Source organism: Paramormyrops kingsleyae, chromosome 15 (genome assembly GCF_048594095.1).
Source record: "Paramormyrops kingsleyae isolate MSU_618 chromosome 15, PKINGS_0.4, whole genome shotgun sequence".
Lineage (NCBI taxonomy): Eukaryota > Metazoa > Chordata > Actinopteri > Osteoglossiformes > Mormyridae > Paramormyrops > Paramormyrops kingsleyae.
This window is the reverse complement of record NC_132811.1, coordinates 22,534,486-22,553,044: the sequence shown is the minus strand read 5'-3', so window position 1 is coordinate 22,553,044 and position 18,559 is coordinate 22,534,486. Positions and strand designations below refer to the sequence as shown.

Sequence of the window (18,559 nt, the reverse complement as noted above, 5' to 3'; positions counted from 1 at the left end):
ATGACTGCACAATGGAGTTTTTGTTGAATGGGGGGAGGGTTGTTCTTTCCTGATTAATGAAGTTGTTCAACCTAACATCAGCTATTAAAAACCAACAAGTATTTGGTATTTCCCATAGACCATGGTGACTGCATCTACGAACCTGTCGGGTGTAGATAGAAGGTTTAAATTTAGGGGGGAGCCAGACATGACCTCCTCCCCCTCTACCACCGAATGGTATGTGCAAGGCTACAATAAATACTTCACTTGAGTTTTTACACTTGAGTTAGCGTGCTGTGATTCTTGGATCTGAATGTACAGAAGCTAAAAATCCCCCTTGAGCTTCAAATTACACTCGACTGCTCCTTGCCTTCATAGACCTACAAATCCACTCTGCCAAAAGGCAAGTGTTTTATTGACATCCTACGTGTTTATTGCAGTTGCCCGTGAATTAGTTTCGGAATTGTTCGAGGGTATATTTTCATCAACGTTGATTAAGGCACGTAAACAGTACGCCATAAACAAAGGAAATCCCTAGGCCTGAGTCTAGGTCTGAGTTTGGTCTTCCTTTCCTCTCTGCAGCAAGATTCCTTAGTTTTTTTTTTCCTCTCAAATTCAAGGATAATGTTACGAGGCTCCTCCCACTGGGACTGACCCATTCGGGCGTCTCCACCAATAGTTTCGCTTTTGCCTTCCTTCTTGAACTCTGGGCAAGCCAATCGCCATCGGGCCTAGCCGTGACTGTCTCCCCAGGCAACAAAGAGGTCTCACACGTGTGGACGGCCTTCTGCAGGCAGCTGCTGCCTGCTGCCTGGTGTAGATGGTTTTGGGGGGAAAGGGGCAGGCGGGCAGGGAGGCTGTTTGGGTGCTCAGCGCCCAGGGGGACATCTAGGAACTTCAGGCACCGCAAGGAGAGAAAGTTTTAGACTCTCCGAAGTTGGCTGAGAGCTGCCAAAATTCCTCATGGATTTTCAAGGAGGAAGTTTAGAAATCTGTGGCCGGGACCAGCCCATCCTCGGAGCCGACAGAGCAATGGGGAGGGAGAGGTATGTGCGTGCATGTCTCACTGTGCAGCCTAGTCATTTCGCTTCCTAATTTGGTTCTGATTCTGTCTATATGTGGAAGGCTTGGTTCTGTTAAATTGGGGTTTAATGAAAGCTTTAGAGAGCATGCAAGTTTGAAGCAGAAACGTCTTGTGACACAACTTTTTCTTAGCAACTGCAGATGTGTGTAGTGATAGAGAAAAGTTCACAGGGGATATAAGTAAGTCCGTAGTTGGACTTTCCTTCCGCAGCCCGCTGCCCCCAGCACCGGCCACAGGCATTCAGACAGCCGTCCGTCGCAAGGCGGCTCCTTGGCAAACTCTCCGACGCGTTCCTCATCCCTTGGTCACGCCAAGGAATTCGGAGGCATCTGAGAGCCTGGCTGACGTGTTGTTGTGCCGTGGCATTAAAGTGTCGGCGAGCAGCTGGCTTGGGTGCTCAGCGAGAGACAGATGGAGAGGGGTTTAACGCCCCTCTGGGGTGGCGCCGCATAGCCACTAAGGTTAATTTTTCCTCTTCCCATACAATTTTACACTGTTCTTGTGTCAACAACTGCAGCCGGATATTAATGTGCCTCTTCGCCCCTTCATTCATTCCCCTCTGTGTTTATCTCGCCTTCCATCTTGGTTCTCTTGCTGTTGACATCTGGCGGGATGGGCAATAGGGGGTTAACCATGCAGTTCTGGAAATTACCACGGTACTTTCTAAGCCAGCCGCCCAACCTTCCCAGAAAGCTAGGAAATAGTTGTGCTGTGACTGGAGACGCTGTGAAGGCCTGGCTGCTGCCACTCATTTCCTGGGCCCCATAAACCAACATTATCTCCTCCACCGCCCCCCCTCCCACTTGTTTTGAAATCACAAGTGTGGTTAAACGTTGCCCAGATTTCTTACTCTCCGACTACTCAAAAGAGATTTTTTTAACCTCTACATTACTTATTCACCACCAGGGAGGATTTAGTAGGATTTGTAGCAGTTTGTTATAAAGACACGTAATCTCCTTCCAGAAGACTAGTTAGTGTCTGTCTGAGGCCTGCAGATGCTACCGGGGGAAGAGCTGAGATTAAGAGGAGGGAGGGTCTCCATCTGCAGAGATAAATTAAATTGAATTAGATTTCCAAAGGGAAGAATATTTGGGGACCTTAATTCCCACTGCTGTCATTTTTTTCATCATGGTTGCAATAATTGGACTGCAGATTGTAGATAAGAGGCCATCTTTGTGGGAGGTCAGGGTTCATTGCTGAGCCGTTCCACAAGGAGGCGCCGCAGAGCCTCCGCCGGACGGTCCACACAGGGTTCCTGAAGGCCTCATTAGGTCAGCATAATTATTGTCCTGATTAAAAAGGAGCACGAAAACTTTTAAGCTGCTAAGAGATGTCAGGTCAGGTTCTCAAAGGCTTTCATGGACGTTGTGGTCCATGTTAGCTCATTCGCTCTGCTGTGAGCCTCATAAGGGCTTTGTGTTTGCCAAAGGGCATTGTGAACAGGATTTTAGCGAACACTGAGGGACTCGCTCATTCCGACCAGCACTTCCGCAGAAGTGGAGCATAAAGATCGTATCGTGACCCCTGCAACCCTGCGTGCGGGCCTGTACCCTCGCCCAGAGACACGGCTGCAGTGCTGCTTGGCTGCACACACTGTCAGCGTTATTGCACAGATCTGTTTCCAGCTGATCAGGCTAATGCAATAGGTGGGGGGGGGGGAGCGCAACACATGCAAACAGGCCTTCACATAACACGCATGCAGAATGCATCTCTGCACAGAGCTTCTTATGGCTGCAAGGAACAAAAATGACAACTTAACCACATTGATTTACACCAAAGTGCAAGATTGTTGGATGCTGGATATTTAATTTTCCGATTCCTACGCTGGCATTACAATCACTGCAGGCAAGCAGTGTGTGTTTTCAGTAACACTTTACTTGCCAGGGCACAAATACTTAGTAGTAACTAAGTTACTTCTGAAGTACAAATCATGAACAATTATAATTGCTACTTAAAATAAAAGATGCATCTTGATTCATTAATGATGAACTAACATGAGATCAGTATTTCATTTGTGTTATTCATGACTTGTTCCTTCACTAGTTCCTTAGTAGTTCCTTCAGTAGTTCACAAAGGTTTATAGAATTAACAGATATAGCAACAAATACAGTAACTGCTTGGGATAAAACATGGGTCACAATTAATTAATGATGAATTAACATGAGTTCAGAATGTAACTAAGACTTAGTTTGTGGTTAATTAATACATAAATAATAGCATAATGCTACCTTATCTGTGCCCCGTCAAGTAGAGTGTTACCATATTTTTTCTTGCATATTTCAAACTATTATATATATTCGAGAATGATGACCAGCGAGGAGGGGCTGTATAAATACGTCACCTCTTTGGCGTCACAGAGGTTCCCCAGAGCCTCTAAGGAGCCTGCAGACCTGAACTCAGGGGCTGTTGTCACAGCAACAGTGCAGGGCTGCCGGAGCACTCGTTAGGGTAATTGACTGGTTGCTAGGCGTTTGAGGAGGAATGGTGAGTGTCTCCCGACCGTTCACACTTAAAATGACATGCTGACCCCCACGTGTCGAACAAAACACTGCGGTGCTGACTATAGACATGGCCACTTGTAGTTCTCTGTGGCACCCTAACCAGAAGTCTTGATGCGTGTGAAAAAGCTGCAATTAAACCGGTATAAGTGAGTTTTAGGTATAAAGCTTTAGTTAGTGGGTTCAAGTTAGATTTTAAAGGAGGGGTCTCAAACTTATCCCATAGACTGGGGGCCACTGGCTAGGATGTCTCTTTCCAAAGGGGTCACTTAAGCTATGTTTTGTGCCGAAAGAGAAACAAGAGATAACTGAAAATAATGTACCGACAATAATCCGCTAATCATGCCAGCGGTGAAACTAGCTGGGTGGGGGTGGAGGGATGACCTTACATTTTTTATTCTCTGTGGAAAAAGACAGATCGATCTGTTGTCCAGATTTAATAATGAATTAAAAACATGCTGTGTGTGTGGGCTGGATCTCTGTGGTAACCCAATATTTTTTAACAGAGGTCCTTGGGGACCCCCCAAGTTGGCCCACATTTTTGCCCCCTCCCCGCTCCCTACCGAAAACGTGGACCCTCTGGGGGTCCTTGAAAACCAGTTTGAGAAACACTGTTCTGAAACACTTCAAATGGGAAACAGAAAAAGAAATGGCAGGTATGGGCCTTTGTCCCGTACCTTCTGGGTGCTGGGTTTGATCCCAGCTGACATCAGTGGATCCCATACTTCCTCTCTCATTTGAGTGGGTTTCCTTCAGGTCCTCCCCTCTCCACACAGCTCTACATTGGCCTGTCTGACTGTGAGTGCTGCCTCATTAACTGACAGCCCCTCCCCTAGAAATCCCCAGTGATGCTTTTAAATCACACTCCTCCCTGCTTCCCTGATCAGTACAGAGGCTCACTCAGTCTTTGTGGCCATATTCAGGACGACAGACTTTGATTTCATTTTATCTTCTTCCGGTGTTAATCCTCTGTTTGTGTGGTCAGTGTCCGCCCCCCCCCATCTCAGTCATACTTTGACATCCATCCTCCCAATCACATTACTGACATTTTCCAGCCATTGTGTCACACCGAGGACCTACTAAGCCAAGCATGGAGGAAGGAGGCACCCCAGTCAGGCCGGGAGGAAGAAGGCACCCCAGCCCCCTGCCAGGCGGCCTGCGCGCAGTTCTGCCAGTGGATGCCGACCAGCACCCTACCGCCTCCAGCCCAGAGCCCGGGATGCCGTCACCCTGCTTCCCGCCGGGGTCAGCGGTGTCTGCCCTGCAGTCTAAGGTCAACGCCCTTTCCAAGCACAGGGCGGTGGGGAAGGAGCGAGACAACAGGGGGCAGCCAGTCAGATCCAGCCACTCACATGGGGGCAGGAAACTGTCACCTGTGCTCCCGGGTCCAGGATCACCCCCTTCCTGCAGGTCGTGGCACTGCAGCAGTGACGATGAGGGGGAATCCCAGCTCCAGGACCACGCCCATCCCTGGAATCACTTGACCCCACATGACATGGAGGTGCAGAGGGAGGTGGTGGGGGAGGATGAGGGTGAAGGAGGAGCCACCTCTAGTTCATCCTCTTTGCCTTGGGAAGCCTCTGCGGAGTTCAGTGTGGAAATCCTCCAGGAAGGACCATCTTCCAAGCCCCGCAGCCCCTGCAAAGGCTTCCCTCGACCCGGGACGCCTCCCACGAATGGGGGCACCCCCCTGGTGGAGGGGAGTCCCCATAGTGAGCCGGCAGGGAGCTCGTTTGTATGGAGGGACCTTCAGAGGTCGGACAGCCTGGAGAGCCACTTTCGGCGATACTGGGAGGGGGAGCCGGACCTGGCGGCCCCACTGGGGGGGCTCTGGAGGGCCGACAGCTGGGAGAGCGTATGCAGCGGCGGGGGCGCCCTCTCGCTGGCCGAGAGGGTCGAGATGAACCGCGCCATCCTCAGGCAGATGCTCAACAAGCCCAAGAGCATAGACGCTGAGGGCCTGAAGCAGAGGCCCAAACAGAACGGGAACAAAGGTAGGAAATCCCTCATGACACCAGCGGGATCATGTTTTCTCAGCAGAATGATTAAGGGCTGTGCAGGAATCTCCTTAATCCTCAATCATGCCAGGGCCACATGTGACCAAAGGCAGCAGAGCTTAGCTCCAGATGCAGAGCAAACAGGGAAGGCTGCTGTCCCTCAGAGCGCAGCATAGAAAAGCAGGAGACCAGGCAGGCAGAAAGAAACCATGGAAAAAGCAAAGAGGGATAGAAGCCCCCATTCTGAATCAGAATTGAGAGGAGCAGAGTAGGGAGAGCTGGAGAAGACAGAGAACTGAAAAGTAAGGGGAGGAGCAGCATGCCCGTCGTATGAAGGTCCGCTTAGCCAGGGCACCCCCCTGCCTGAGGGGTAAGAGACCAGTGAGCTGAGCCCTGATACCCTGAGACCCAGATGCTGGGAACTAACAGAGGTAGGCTCAGCCAATCAGGGATTTGGTTTGCCATACACCTGAGCCAATCAGGGGCTGGGTTTGTCATACACCTCAGCCAATCAGGGGCTCGGTTTGCCATACACCTCAGCCAATCAGGAGTTCAGTTTGTCACACACCTCATCCAATCAGGGGCTTGGATTGCCATTGATCTCATTGCAAACGCCGCTGCTGTGTAAATTCACTTTAATAAATTAAGGCAAATTTATTAAGATCCGGCCATCAGAGTAATATGTAGGAATGACTTGGAATGACTAAAGCACTATTTACGGTCAGTGATATATCACCACATGTATGTCCTTATAATGAAGGGTAACAGTGTTGTGCTTATTGAGCAGATGTATCTCTGTCTCTGAACTCCAAAGCAACCCTGAATGACAGCGACTGGGACTCCGGCATCTCGCTCCAAGATGGCGAGCACTGCGCAAGGTACGGCTGAGGCTGCGGGCTGCCCCGCTCCCGTCCACGTGGCCACACACACGACAGCGAAATGCTGTTACGGCTTCACAAAATACAACAGCCAGGCCCTTAGGAGCCTGTTTGTTTGTTATTAACAGCGCCTCCAACGAGCTGTGCAAAGGCAGACAGATCACAGCTTGTTCTGGAGACATGCTGTGATTGGTCAAACCTACCACTCAACATGAGATGCTATTGGTTGCTTCTGTAACCCCTCCCCCATTTCCTCACCTAGGATGACTTCATTACACAAATGAAGAGTCTTCAGCAGTCTAATCTCTATGATCCTCTGTCAGCAGCATATGCCATTAGAACCGTTCTGGACTGACGGGACACATACTCCCTTTCCAACTGGACCTGTTTTACGTGTTTTTTTTCATGGCAGTAAATGTCCAAAGACAGCATTTCAGACAGAACATCGTCCAAACATTACAAGTCGACTTACATAAGCTATGAAACCTATTCAGCGGCAACCTGGATGCAGGGGGAAAATCCGGCAATTATGGAGAGAACGCCACGTGTAAATCCGGGAAAGCAAATAGGAAAATGAGAAATACTGGATATGAAAAACAGCAGTGAAGGAGAGCAGTGTGAAGGCACACAGTGCATGTCCACACGCGCAGGCAGGCGTGCACACACACACACACACACACACACACACACACACACTCAGCCCCATCAGCTTAATTAGCAGTGACGGCCTGCTTTGGCTAATCCTGCACTCTCTGAGTTGTCCCCCCCCCAGAAGCTGACGTATATCTCTCTGTCCCCTTGCCCCACCCCCTCTCGCATGGGCAGCAGGGCCTTTGTGCTCGGTGATGACCTACCTCTGAGCCCCCGGCAGGAGCAGGCCAAGAGGCTGCTGGAACGCGCGCGTATGAAGGCCCGCTGCAAGCCGCTCAAGGCGGACCACAGCATCCTGCCCGTCCCGAGGGACAGCAGTCCGTAAGTGCGCCCGCCGCCCCCGCCTGCCCGCCGCCCCCGCCTGCCCGCCGCCGTTTATCCGCCAAGCTTAGCCGCCGCAGACACCTGGCCCCGGGATCCCAGCGCAAAGCCAGTATAAATTAGGAAAGCCTCCCCTTCTGCTCCATCCCTCCCCACCCCAACCCCCTTCCCGCTTCCCTTCCCTTTTGCTTCATGGGCTGAGCGGCTGCGGCTCTGCGTGTTGCTTTTGTGCCGCGTTCAGACTGGATGGTGCCGGCGCGTCCAGACGGAACCTGGCGGATCACGGGGAGCCCTCCGGGGCCTCGGGGCCGCCCGATCCGCGCTGGAGGGGCGCCTTCGGTCACACACACACTTACAGCCCCCTTGATTTCACTCCGCGCCGTCTTTAAAGTGCAAAGTGCACAGGCTCATTCTGACCACAGTGCTCACCAGGGCTCACCAGGGCCCCACGAGTTTGTGCATCTCCTATATTAACCCTTATTTGTCATTCAGCAAGTCATAGCACATAATCTCTAAACAGCATTACCTTGTTAAATATATAAAATATACGATTCCTTGTCCTGTGAATGTATGATCTGTCCTTCACAGTCCGCCGATGTTTTTGTGCAGAGCTTATGAACCAGCTGCTGCCAAAACTAACATCAGGAAAAAAACATGAAAGTATAACGGTTCACCAGTATATACATCTCCTGGCTGTAGATGCTGCAATGTTTGTAAAATCTTATATAATCTTATAGAAAACCTAAGTTGCCAAAATAAAATGGGTGCCATTATGTCCTGTCCTTTTCAAAGCCTTAGAGGTTTTTATAAGAGGCTGAAAAAGAACTGTCTGTGGGACAAACAGCTGGACCCCCCCCCCCCAACCCGCCGTGTTATGCAAGCTGGCCAGAATTATGCAAGATATTCTTGTGATTCATGATTATCACTTAATCTCTGCGCTTTTCAGTTACATTATGATCAAACAACCATAAAGAGGAGATTTCCCCAAAATCAGCATTCTGTTCTTTGAAGAAATATTTATATAGTTCATTTATTATAAATTTTTTTTTTTTTTTTTTACAGAGCCAATAAATGTAGTTGAGGATGTATTGTCATTGTGCTGGTTACAAGTGTAACAAAACTCAACATTCACCTAGAAACATGAATCAATAAAAAAATACTAAAAAGCACAAATAGAGATTCCCGGTGTTAAAACTCACAGCAGCTGCAGTGATTTATCGCACCACGTCCCAACGGAATTACGTAATGGCTTCGCATTTACATCGCAGTTTAAACCAGACACGTCTAAGAAAAACATTTTCTTTCTTAAATGTTTTTTTTTCTAAGAATGCGCATACTTTTTCTTAGTTTCTATTCACTGTATTATTTTAAGATTGTTCAAATTGAACAATTTCAGGATATTCCCTTGAATCACTAAAATATTTCATTTCCTAGTCCGTATGGGATGGACATAAATCCCCACATAAGCTGTAGCAAATAGACTGAGACACTGAAAAGAGAGTGAAACAATGTTACAAATACAGTGTAAAAGCCAAACCCTGAGACACTTACGTAACTGTAATGTCCTACAGTTTGTGTTATGCAACTACCTATTAAAATAACAGCTCCTGAAAAGAAAAGCAGTAACGTGGTTATTATGAATAAATCAAGATTAAAATATAAATAACATTCTTTGCAATCATTTACTGGCAATATGACTGAATGTAAACCATACCATTGTTGACTAACTGTCACAGGAAAACACAATTTTATCTGCAATATATCGGATAATAATGTAGATGATGGTTTCTTGAGTTCTCATTATTTATATAAGATCCATTTACGCACCCAGAAGCCCTGGAGACGTAAACACTGACCCATAATTAAGATTCCAGAGGACTGTCAAGAACATTAGAGACGAATCTCCTTCAGCGTTAATGCCACTTTACCAGTAATAATTGTGTGTGTGTGTGTGTGTGTGTGTGTAATGTCCCCATAACGTGATAAATATCCCCATAAGGGAAAACTGTATTTTATAAAAATCTGTGACTGCTATGAAAAAACTAAAAATGCAAAAACTCTTGTATTTTGTTTGGTTACTTATGGTTATGGTTAGGGCAGGGTGGGGGTTAAGGTTGTCATAGTTAGCGTTAGCATTTTTCCCATTGAAATGAATGAGCGGTCCCCATAAGGATATGTTTACCCTACATGTGCGTGTGTGTGTGTGTCCGGCAGGGAGGCCCTGTCCAGGGCTGCAGCACCGCTGCTCAGGTCTCTCCCAGGAAAGGAAGGGGCAGCATCAGGAAATCTGAGTGACTCATCGAGCAGCGACTCAGCCTGCGGCCCCCGGCGGCGACACGGCCAGTCCCCCACGCGGGTGCGCTTTGAGGACGAATCGGAGAAGGACGCCGAGGTGCGCTACCTGGAGAGGCTGCGGCAGAGGCGGCGGGCGGGCGAGAGGGCGCAGGGCCTGCTGGTGTCCAAGCCCAACCTCTCTGCTTACGTCAACGGCAAGAAGGATGGCGGAGATCCTGGCGGAGCGGCCCGCCGAGGGCGAGTGGCACAAACCGTGCCTGAGTGCCGGGCCTGGGGGCCACAGGAGGACAGCCTGGGGAATGGCAGGGGGAGGGTCATGATTGTGAGTAAGGATCCGACCAGCAGGAAGTGTCACTCTTGCGGGGGCTTAGTGGATGGGCCCCCAGGGTCCCGTGCCAATGCCGGCTTGAGCCCCCCATCACCACAGCAGCCCCATGGGAAGGGCACGCCGAGCCAAGTGCCGGTGAACAGTGTGAAGCGCACGGTCCGCACCGAGCGCATTAAGGAGACCTACATCGGCGAGGTTGCCCTCACAGAGGACCGTGGCCCTGACTGCCTGCACAGTGATGGCGGGAACCTGAGCACCAGGCCGTGGCCCCCTGGAGAAGAGTGGCAGGTCTCTGGTGATGTCACAGTGCTGCCTCCCAACCCATATGCTGCAGAGCAGCCTGAGAAACCCTGCCACTGCTCGGTGTCCCTGGAAACTCAGGTGCGCCCCCCGATGGATGCCAGTGGCCATAGCCATCAGGACACCAGTCCTCTGCCAAAAAAATCTGCCCTGAAATTGGGGCCCAGGAACCGGCCGAGCGGCCAGTGGGTGATGAAGCTCATGCCCTCACCTCAAGGCCTCTCCCCCCACTTGGATTCCCCTGAAAGTCTGGAGTCAAGACTCCCCCAGGGGGCGGAGCAAGAGCCACCTGCCCCTGCTGCTGCATGTCCCTGCCAGGAGCAGCAGTGTGTCGGGCCGGGCTACAGGCCAGAAAGCTCCGCTCTACCCCCTCTGAGCTGGGGCCCAGGTCCATGCATCAGGCCCTCTGTACTGAAGCTCCCCCCCAGCAGGGCTCTGCCTGACCACCCGGCTCTGGAGCCCTGGGATGGTGCACCGGAATCAGCAGGTCAGCACAGGCACACGCATGCACACAGGTGCTGCACCAGCATGCACACCGACACTGCACATCTATCCATCCATCCATCATCTAACCATTCTTCCTGGGTAAGAGTCACTTTGGGCCTGGACCCCATTCCAGGCAGCATTGGACACTAGGCTGGGGTGCTGTAGCTTTGCAAAACCTGCCATGGAAGCCATAATTAATCTCAGAACTTACTGGAACAAATACCTGGCCAAAGCAAGTTAACCTTAAATAACACTAATCGTTGCACATTTAACGACTTCATTCACTCGCTGCCTGGGTTTTGGGGGCTGCGGTAAGATTTCCGTCCCTTCTTCATTCACACTGCACTCTCAGAACACTGCCCATAACATCAGATGATGATGCGAAGTGGCGATGAAGGTGCCAGCAGATCGGCAGTGAGCCCCCTAGAGGGTCACTGAGCCAAGCTTAACGCTGGACAAAATACTCAGTTTGTCTAGAGACACATTTACTTTGAAGGTTGTTGATATGTTTTTACAGCCCTGCTGCTCTTCTCTCCTCCACAGGTCACTACCAACAGTGGAATGGAGACCAATGTCAAGACCCCGCCTCTGCCTCACGAGCCCCCAACTGTAGGCCTGACGGGCGGGTCAGGGGGCCAATGAGAGCGGAACACCTGAGGGCAGACAGTCCTGACATGACTCTGTGAGTAGCAAAATTGTGTCATGCGGTCATATGATAATGGTTAAGAGACTAGACTTTTTTTGAAGGGCAGGTTTGGGGGGATAAACTCAGGAATTTAAACATAGGACTCTGGTGACAGTCAGGAATTTAAACATAGGACTCTGGTGACAGTCAGGAATTTAAACATAAGGCAGATCCAGGTAGTTTCAATTATGATGCAACACTACCACCTCTTGCTCAGAAAGGGAAGTGCAGGCTTAGATAAACTGACCTTATCTGCAGTGAAGTTTTCTCAGAGCCTGAGCTTGTGTCCGTCTCCGCTTGTCAGCAGACCGGAGCCCTACAGGCGGGCCCCAGAACATGGTTCTGAGCAGCGTGAGGGCAGATCCAAACTATCACTGCGCAAGTTCTTCTCTGCTATTGGACTGAACAGCGTCGGCAAGCTGGTGAAGGCACGTTCCAGCAGCATGGAACACCTAAGCCTGCCTGCCAAGCAGAGCGCTGCCCCCCTCAGCCCCCCCCACGGCCAGCTGAAGAAGGCACCCTCACTCCAGACACTGAATGTGGTGAGGCCCCTCACCCTCAGCCTCCCTCTTCCTCCTTCTGGGAGCTCATAGATTTACACGTGACATTCAGTACATCCATGAACCTGATCATCTATTAAAGCAATTCTAGGGCTCCATGCAGGAGCAGAGTTACTAGAACAAGGGGTGTCTGTAGTCTCTTAAATCAGGGGTCTCTATCCAGCCCTCGATGTTTATTAACCATAATTAAATCGATGGATCGTTTTCCAGAGAACATTAAAAAACAATAAAACAGCATTCTGCTAGTCAGCGTCAGCAAAGTCTGGCAACATCAAATGACAAATTCATACATGTCAACCTAGCTGCAGTGAAAACAGTGAGTTGGGTGTTGGAAAACATGTACATTTTGTTGAACTCCTTATGCTCATATCTGTTGCTTTTGTTATTACTCTTATTACTACAAAAGAACGCTTGTAGTTAAACAGACACAATTTGCGGGTGACTTTCGCCTGTTTTGATTTCTCGATACAATCATACTGAAGGTTCCTTTGATCTGACAATTTTGACAAATAATGCCCGGGGCGTTTCGCTTCTGGCTGTCTTGTCTCAACTATTTTGGCCGTAACTGACTGCAGTATCACAAAACTACTTTGCTGCCCGGGGTCCCAGCAGAGACGCACCGGCTCTGTCCCATGTGCGTGCATGTCCGTGCGCTTAGCGCAAGTATTCAAAGGAATCCCGTTCCGGATGATGTTGAAATCCCGCTATGAAAATGGTGCTGCTATGGCCTCCTTTCGCCACCAGGAGTCTCCCTTGACCCAGTTGCGGAAAGCCTCGTCTGTACAAAGCCTGCAATCCCCCAAGAGGAAAACAGACCGGTCGGGTGCGTATGCCCCAGGACAGCAGCCTTGCAGCCCAGTTTACAGGTAAAACTACAGCGGTTCAGTCCAAGGCCACTGCTCAGTTTATGGTTAATTATAGTCTGCTAAACATTCCTTAAAATTAAGAATGAAGTTCTACCTCTGCAGTGTTACAAATTAAACATCATCCTCACTTTGGAATAATACTCTACTGAAAGAAATTATTTTTAATGGAGCATGTTGGTTTTTAACATGCACAGTTTTAAAAATATACCAAAATAAGTGACTTCTTGATCATTTTCCCTCCGGATTATCTCTGAAACTGAAGACAACCTATTAATCCTAAATTAAGGAGAGCTGTGTTCTGTTAGCACCTATATTCCTGCCACGAAAGCCAGCAGGAAGGTCGCGGAGGCGACGTGTCAGTCCGAGAGTGTGTCGACACACTGTTAATGGGCACTGCTAGAGCAAAGGGGTTTGCCAATTAAAATAAAGACGAAACACTATTAAATAAGTGCAATTAGAATACAGGCCTTAGAATAGTTAGTGTGATTGTTAATGCAGCTGATAACAGAATTCCACATTAGCAGCCTGAGGGTTAGAGGAATTCATCTGGACGTCCTGACTGCTGCGAGATGTTTATGAATGAATATATATATCATTTATCATGTCTGGGGGGGGGGGGGGGCATCCACGGGGGCGCGTGTTGGCCGCGATCAGGAACGGCTGAAGCATTTCCGGCCCGTAGAGACAGCTGGTGTTATGTGCGACTGGAATAGTTTCCATTTGTGCCAGTGCGGGTGGGGGGGTGGGTCTGCTAAAAATAGTGAGAAGCATGCAGCCAAAAAAAGTGACGATACACAGGAGGCGGGTGGTGGATGTGGAAGGGCGGGGGCAGAGTCTGGAGTGGGGGGGGGGGGGAACCCGATAGCTGCTGTGACGGGGACGGGCTGGGAGTGGCACTCGGCCCGTCTCGCACGGGATCCCGCCGTCGTCAGCGTAGATACCGGATCCGACATGCAGATGTCATCGCTCTCCTCTCAGGCCACGCCCCTCCAACCGCTCATTGTGTAGGAGCCTCTGATCCGGGACTTTACGTTTTTAATATTGCATGTTTCCCCGAAATGTCTTGTTATTGGGTAGATGCAGTAAATGCACCGACATTCCCTACGTCTAGCAGGTTTGTGGCGCGATTTAGTGTTTGCTTTTCTGTTTCAACAATAACATGTACCCAGATGATCCTCTCCCCTGTATGTTTGTGTGTCCAGCAGGGGGCTCCAGCGAGCACTGAGCGTGGAGGATGTGGGCTGCCCCAGTCTGGTGCGGTCAGTGGGCCGGGTTGCCCAAGCCTTCCCTGATGGGACTTTGTTGCTGGAGCTCAGCAGACCCTCCCATGGCCCCTTTGGCTTCCTCATCTCTCGTGGGAAAGGGCGACAGGATTCAGGTACTGGAAGGATCCCCCGTGCAGCGTCTGCATTGTCGTGATTATGTTGATATTAAGGATACCCCCATGAGAGGCGCGTTGCTAGCTGATGGCCCCCCTCCCGTGTCGCAGGTGTGTACGTGGAGGAGATGGGGGACAGCAGCACGCAGAAGCTCTACGCCGGTCTGCTGGGGATCGGAGACGAGATCCTGGAGGTGAACAGGGAGAAGGTGGCCGGGCTGAGCCTGGACCAGGTCACACGGCTCATGACACAGGAGAGCACGGCCTCCATCCGCGTGCTCCGACACCGCCGCTTCCCGCGCTGACTGCAGAGCAACCAAGCCTGGGATGGCATCCAGGCCGAAGAGGAACATCATGGGGGAAGCAGGTGACGAGACATCCATCTCCTCAGTAGATGCCTGGGGGATTTCAGAGCTGTCATGTTATTCCTAAATGCTCTTCCCATCCTTCTTAAACCTTTACCTGTACTTCAAACTGTGGAGATTACAGTGGACTTGCTTCAATGATTAACATATACAGTAAGACTGTCTTGTGGCCATCCTGCAATCCAGTCTGCCCTTGACCTAGCCCAGTCATGTGACCTGAGTATGTTGATTTATGTTCCTGGCCTGGTCATGTGACAGGAGGATGCTGGTTTATGTTCCTGGCCTGGTCATGTGACTTGAGTATGCTGATTTATGTTCCCGGCCTGGTCATGTGACTGGAGGATGCTGGTTTATGTTCCTGGCCTGGTCATGTGACTGGAGGATGCTGGTTTATGTTCCTGGCCCGGTCATGTGACTGGAGGATGCTGGTTTATGTTCCTGGCCTGGTCATGTGACTGCAGGATGCTGGTTAATGTTCCTGGCCTGGTCATGTGACCTGAGTATGTTGATTTATGTTCCTGGCCCGGTCATGTGACTGGAGGATGCTGGTTTATGTTCCTGGCCTGGTCATGTGACTTGAGTATGCTGATTTATGTTTCTGCTTGACTCAGTATGGATATTTAGTAAGTTCTGGTTATGATTCAATATTCAAGGTTTTCTAAATCCTTTGTTCCCCGTAACCTCATTATCAGTGTTTATTAAACATAATTGTGTTTTTAATTAATGACTTTATTACATAATAGTTGTTGGAGTCATATATCAGATGATGAAAACTAGGTTTAATACTAGTTTGAACACCTTCATACTTATTGAACTTGTAACTCTTCTACTCACAGAACATAGCTTTTAATGGTACCCACTGGTAAAATGAGGCCGCCTGAAACCTAAACCAGCATACACAGGGCCAAGGCTGTATCCTGGCAAAACTATTGAGATTCATAAAATTAATTTTCTTATTAGGGTGACCAGACAAACATTGATGGGCTAGCAGGGGGCACAGTGCCTAAGGAACTGGCCTGACCCAAAGCCTGCAGACATTAATTCTGAGTTACAGCCCTGCTGTTGTTCCCTGAAATGCGAATCCTGAACAATGAAATTGCTTCTTAGGTCACAAGGTGACGCTGCAGAAGATTCCGACTTCAGTCGCTTATTAGGAAACAATCTGGCACGTGTTCTAAAGCCAGAGATAAGCCACCTATGAATTAACACAGATCAGATGAGGCTGTGAATTGTGCGGATTTATATCACAGTGTCATTTATCCCGCCATAAACACCCGCCCACGCATCTGAAGGCTCCGGATACCAGCGCATTTAGACGGATTTATTTTCTATGTCCGAAGTTAACTTGTGCTTTTCTAATGTAGAACCACGCTTGACAGAAGGGAGGGGGAGTGCGATGGCATTTATTAATAAAAGACAAATCATTCATGTTTACATGACAACCCTTGTGAAACACGTACAACTCCCTGGTAGAAATATTACGTTAATGTTTACCAGGTAATTCGGGGGACATCAGGGGAGACACAAAGCAGTCCTCGCTTCACGAAGCCTGTCTGCAGAGTCCTGGTGTCCTGTTACGAAGGGTGACCAGGCCAATTGCCTGGGCTTAAACTAAGGAAGGCTCTCATTTTTTCCATATCTAGATGCATAGAAAACATCCAGGCGAAGGACCACCTGAGAGTGTTTATTTATTGGGGATCAGAAAGAGTGAACTTTATGAAGCCCGAATCCCAAATGACAGTGAACAGGGCAAAGTAGTTATGAAAAACAGTCCGGTTGTGTAGTGATTCCACAAGAAGGGTTTGTTACAGGGAGGCGAGGTGCACTCACTCAAAAGATGGAGTGATGAAACTGAAATCACAAACTTTCAGCCAAGACCAACAATTTCATGTTGTTTTTTCAGATCAGATGATGTCATTTGGGTTATTTTTCAAGGGATTTAAGAAAAAGTGAAAACTGTGATGTCTCCAGTGCCCAATGACTCAGCCTAGGATGCATAGAATATACATTTGCACATTTCCACTGCAGTGTGTGCCAGTATTAATTTAGTCCTGTGATGTAACAATGTAACACTTTCCATTGGTGACAAAACATGGTGCTGATACCAAAAAAGGACCCCAGTGCGATTAATGTTTCACATCCGGACCAGCGAGGCGGCCCGTTTCCCATTTTATCACCTACAACTTTTTCACTATATAAAAGCTGAGAGTCATTCTCTAATTATAACAGGTCTCTGAGGTCACAGCCAACCGGACGTCAGGGCTTACCTGCAAGGGCGGGACATGAGCTCATATCTACAATTGCATTATTACACCTTCTAGGTATTTCTGCTGTCATGTTTACAAATCAAGGCGAATAAAGAATTTGAATATATGAAACTGTACATTATATCTTTTTGCTGTTTAATCACTGGGTGTAAAGTCAACACAACTGAAATGTTTGACGGTGGCTGTAGGTGTGTAAGACATACCGAGGGCAAGCTTCCTATAAAAAGAATCCCGCATGTGGACATCAGTTGTGGTTTTGTGGGAAAAAACAGATATTTGGTTCACGACTCCATGCAACAGACGCGGACACCCCTGGCGGTAACAAACCCGGGCTTCATCTGTTCAAGGAACCCCCCACCCTGGCTGACAAAAAGGGCCGCTTTCCCTTTAAGAGCAGTGGGCCGGAAGCTCAGGGGGTGGGGGGGGGCTGAGCAGTGACAGATGTGTGGAGAGCTCAGGGCCTCAGGTGGCCAGACAGCCGAAAGAGGAGATGCGGGAGGGTTCTGGCGATCAATATGCTGCCCCACCCCCCCACCCCATGATGGGTTGAGAGATCAGCCCACACCTGCACCCAGCCACCCAGTACCCTGTGAGCAGACACACAGCCAGACCATAAAAGGCAGATGTATAAAATGTGTAAATGTGCACCTCACTCCCAATAAGACTCCTATATATTTCTTTGTTCTTCAGAATCCTGTGACATCATTTCGTTTTCTTGGGAAGTTCGGAATGTTCCATTCTGACTGTTGCCAGTAGGGGTGTGAATGTTTAATATCATCTGACACCCTGTCATAGATTACACCGACGTGACTCACCGAGTAGGCGAAAAACGTGGATGTGCGGCCGGTGGACACGGTGCCCCCCCAGAAGGGGACAACAAAAAGCCGATTCTTTAGAAAAAATGGCACTTAGGGGGGGGGAAATCCCCGCACACTGGGAAATGCAGCGAGCCGGGGCTGCAGCTGAGGTAGCCGATGGGGGGGCTGTGATGTGACGCAGGTAGGCAGGTTATGCGTGACGCGGATCCGCCTACGAGGCCCAGCGGCACCAGAGAGGCCGGGGTGTGTGCGGCACGTCCCCCCCCCCCAAACGCGGCCCAGCACGGCCTCCCAGCCTTTGTCTCTGCCTACGAGTATATGCACGCGCAGGTTTAGGGGGGGGCGCTCCTCGTGGCCCTGACCCCCCTGACAGAAGCACCTTGCGCTCTCTAGCTCTGCATTGCTATGCTAATGAGGCCAGCTGTCTGGGCCCTCCCCCCCTACCCCCGGGGGGGGTGTGCTCAGCTGGCTTCCACCCCCCTTCTCTTTGTGGATAAAGGGGGCGAGTCGGAGACCTGCAGCCTGCACCTGCTGCCTGCCAGACGCCCCCCCGGCCCCGACGCAAACAGACCTCCGGTAATTAGCTCTCCCTGGCCTTTGTAAGGAGACACCCACAGCCACCCCCACCTCCATCACCCGCCTCTTCCTGGGACTCTTTTAAAGCACGACCCCCCACCCCGGTCCCAGAGATGCAGATGACGCTGCCGAAAAGCGACTTACGGACCCCGGTGGTTCACTCAGCTCATTGACGATGAACCACAACCGAAATAATAATGTGTGACAGGTGAATCTGCTTTATGGGC

General features: G+C 49.8%; 1 protein-coding gene across 6 annotated transcripts; it reads left to right on the top strand.

Moving 5' to 3' along the window:
• The first annotated feature begins 728 nt into the window (after positions 1–728).
• Positions 729–16,105, top strand: kiaa1614 (KIAA1614 ortholog). Of its 6 annotated transcripts, none has more exons than XM_023813330.2 (10): positions 729–1,025; positions 4,617–5,555; positions 6,373–6,436; positions 7,265–7,408; positions 9,623–10,818; positions 11,361–11,499; positions 11,807–12,044; positions 12,807–12,928; positions 14,131–14,306; positions 14,418–16,105. In XM_023813330.2, the coding sequence occupies exons 2-10, from the start codon at positions 4,652–4,654 to the stop codon at positions 14,609–14,611; spliced, it is 3,177 nt and encodes a 1,058-aa protein (XP_023669098.2). In that variant the 5' UTR covers positions 729–1,025; positions 4,617–4,651; the 3' UTR covers positions 14,612–16,105. The 6 variants fall into 6 exon arrangements, with proteins under 6 accessions (XP_023669098.2, XP_023669097.2, XP_072555892.1 ...); XM_023813329.2 differs by having other exon boundaries at positions 7,262–7,408; XM_072699791.1 differs by having other exon boundaries at positions 6,346–6,436.
• Positions 16,106–18,559: the final 2,454 nt, after the last annotated feature.